The 1,629-nt window shown below is 42.5% G+C and overlaps 1 protein-coding gene across 3 annotated transcripts in view; it reads left to right on the forward strand.

Moving 5' to 3' along the window:
• LOC119592088 (caspase-2-like) overlaps positions 1 to 1,574 on the forward strand; it is a 5,311-nt gene extending 3,737 nt beyond the window's left edge. For 2 of the 3 annotated variants that reach the window (XM_037940901.1, XM_037940903.1), the window contains exons 5-6: positions 69 to 134; positions 280 to 1,574. In XM_037940901.1, the coding sequence (XP_037796829.1) occupies positions 69 to 134; positions 280 to 975 (762 nt within the window). In that variant the 3' untranslated portion in view covers positions 976 to 1,574. The remainder of the gene's footprint in view (positions 1 to 68; positions 135 to 279) is intronic. The other variant, XM_037940904.1, reaches the window with a different exon arrangement.
• Positions 1,575 to 1,629: the final 55 nt, after the last annotated feature.

Consider the following 1,629-nt stretch of genomic DNA (forward strand, 5'->3'; position numbering starts at 1 on the left):
CATACGTGCATATATAATACACGTATGTATCTCGCTCTCTCTCTCATATCTTGTTTCGTCATTCACAGGAAATGGAATTGGATCTACAAATGCGAAAACAGAGCGAGCAGGAAGATCCTCCTGTAAACCAGATGGTGTGTACCCCAATTTTTTAACGCATATATTATCAGTTGTCATAGCAAAATCTCGTTATTGGATAGACATGAATGCATAAATGCATTTTCTGTTAGTCTCTCTCTCTCTCTCACACAAAGATATAACTGACCCCTCTTCCTTCAGCAGGAGGCGAACCATGGCAAAAGTAGGAGCAAATACTCAGTAGCGTCCTTTCCCCGCGGCTACGTCTATGTCTTCAACAACACCTTCGACGGCCAAGGGAAAAGCCAGCGAACAGGCGCCAAGTTTGACTCACTGAACATCCATGAGACCTTCAGGAAGATGGGCTACGATGTGTTTATCCTTGAAGACCTGACGAAGGCGCAGACCCTCGAGGCCTTCAAGAACATTCGTGGCAACACCAACCTGAGTAAAGTGGATGCTTTGATCATTTTCATCTTGAGTCACGGCGTCGGCCCTTACACCTTCAGGGCGAACGATGGCCAAGAAATCTCTCTCCACAAGATCCGCTTCAGCTTCACCAACCGCGGTTGTCCGTACATGAAGGGGAAGCCAAAGATCTTCTTCACTAACTACTGTCGCGGCGAGCAGATGGAGAAGCGGGAGGTGGACAGCGTGGAAGTACCCTGCGATATGGTCACGATTCACGCCGCCGTCGAGGGCATCATGGCACACAGACTGAAGTCCTCGGGCACGGTGTTTGTTAAGTGCCTCTGCGAAGTGCTGAACAAACACGCCCGCAACATGGAGCTCAGGGAACTGTACGGAGAGCTCGGCGATCAGATGAGGCAAAATAAGGGAACAAGACCTATGTGGGAGGATTATGGCTTCAAGAGGTTCTGCTTCAGTCCTGTCTGACGCGCTGTGATGGGCGTTCTTTTCTTCCCCTTGTCCTTTTATGCGTGTTCTCCTTCCTTTTCCTTATTATCTATTTACCATCCCGAATGCCCAGATAAATCAGGTGGCGACGGTAATGACAGTGCAACTAACATGTCTACAGTGTTCAAAATACTATGCTTGTAGAAAAGGTGCGTCAAGAGTGGTATTTTTATGAAACATAAGCAATGTTTTCTTCATGTTGACTTAACGCTTTTCTAGACCATAGTGTTTCAAATTATCCAAGATTTATAAGGGTTAGACACTTTTTCCAGGTGCCCCGGATGTATTTCGGAAAACATGTTTCTAAGTAGTGGAGTGAACTGTGATATTTTATAAATGCTGAATGGCTAATCACCAAGCATAATAATTACTCTTAGCAACACTTATACTCATAATTATTATTACCATTGCCAATGGTAATTTCCCTGCAATATATGTTTTTTATCTGTAAAAAAAAAAACTTTGCAATTGTGATATTTTGGTCGAATAGGCATTTTTTAACTGATATTTTCTCTGAAGGTAACATTATATGCGAAATACAATAGTTATGTAATAAAGATTTATCAAATTACAAATTGCAATGGCATCTAATTAGATACCTTATAAGAATTGTAAATTATAATACCTTAAAAC

The sequence above is a fragment of the Penaeus monodon genome, chromosome 29, assembly GCF_015228065.2.
Source record: "Penaeus monodon isolate SGIC_2016 chromosome 29, NSTDA_Pmon_1, whole genome shotgun sequence".
In the NCBI taxonomy this organism is placed as follows: Eukaryota; Metazoa; Arthropoda; class Malacostraca; order Decapoda; family Penaeidae; genus Penaeus; species Penaeus monodon.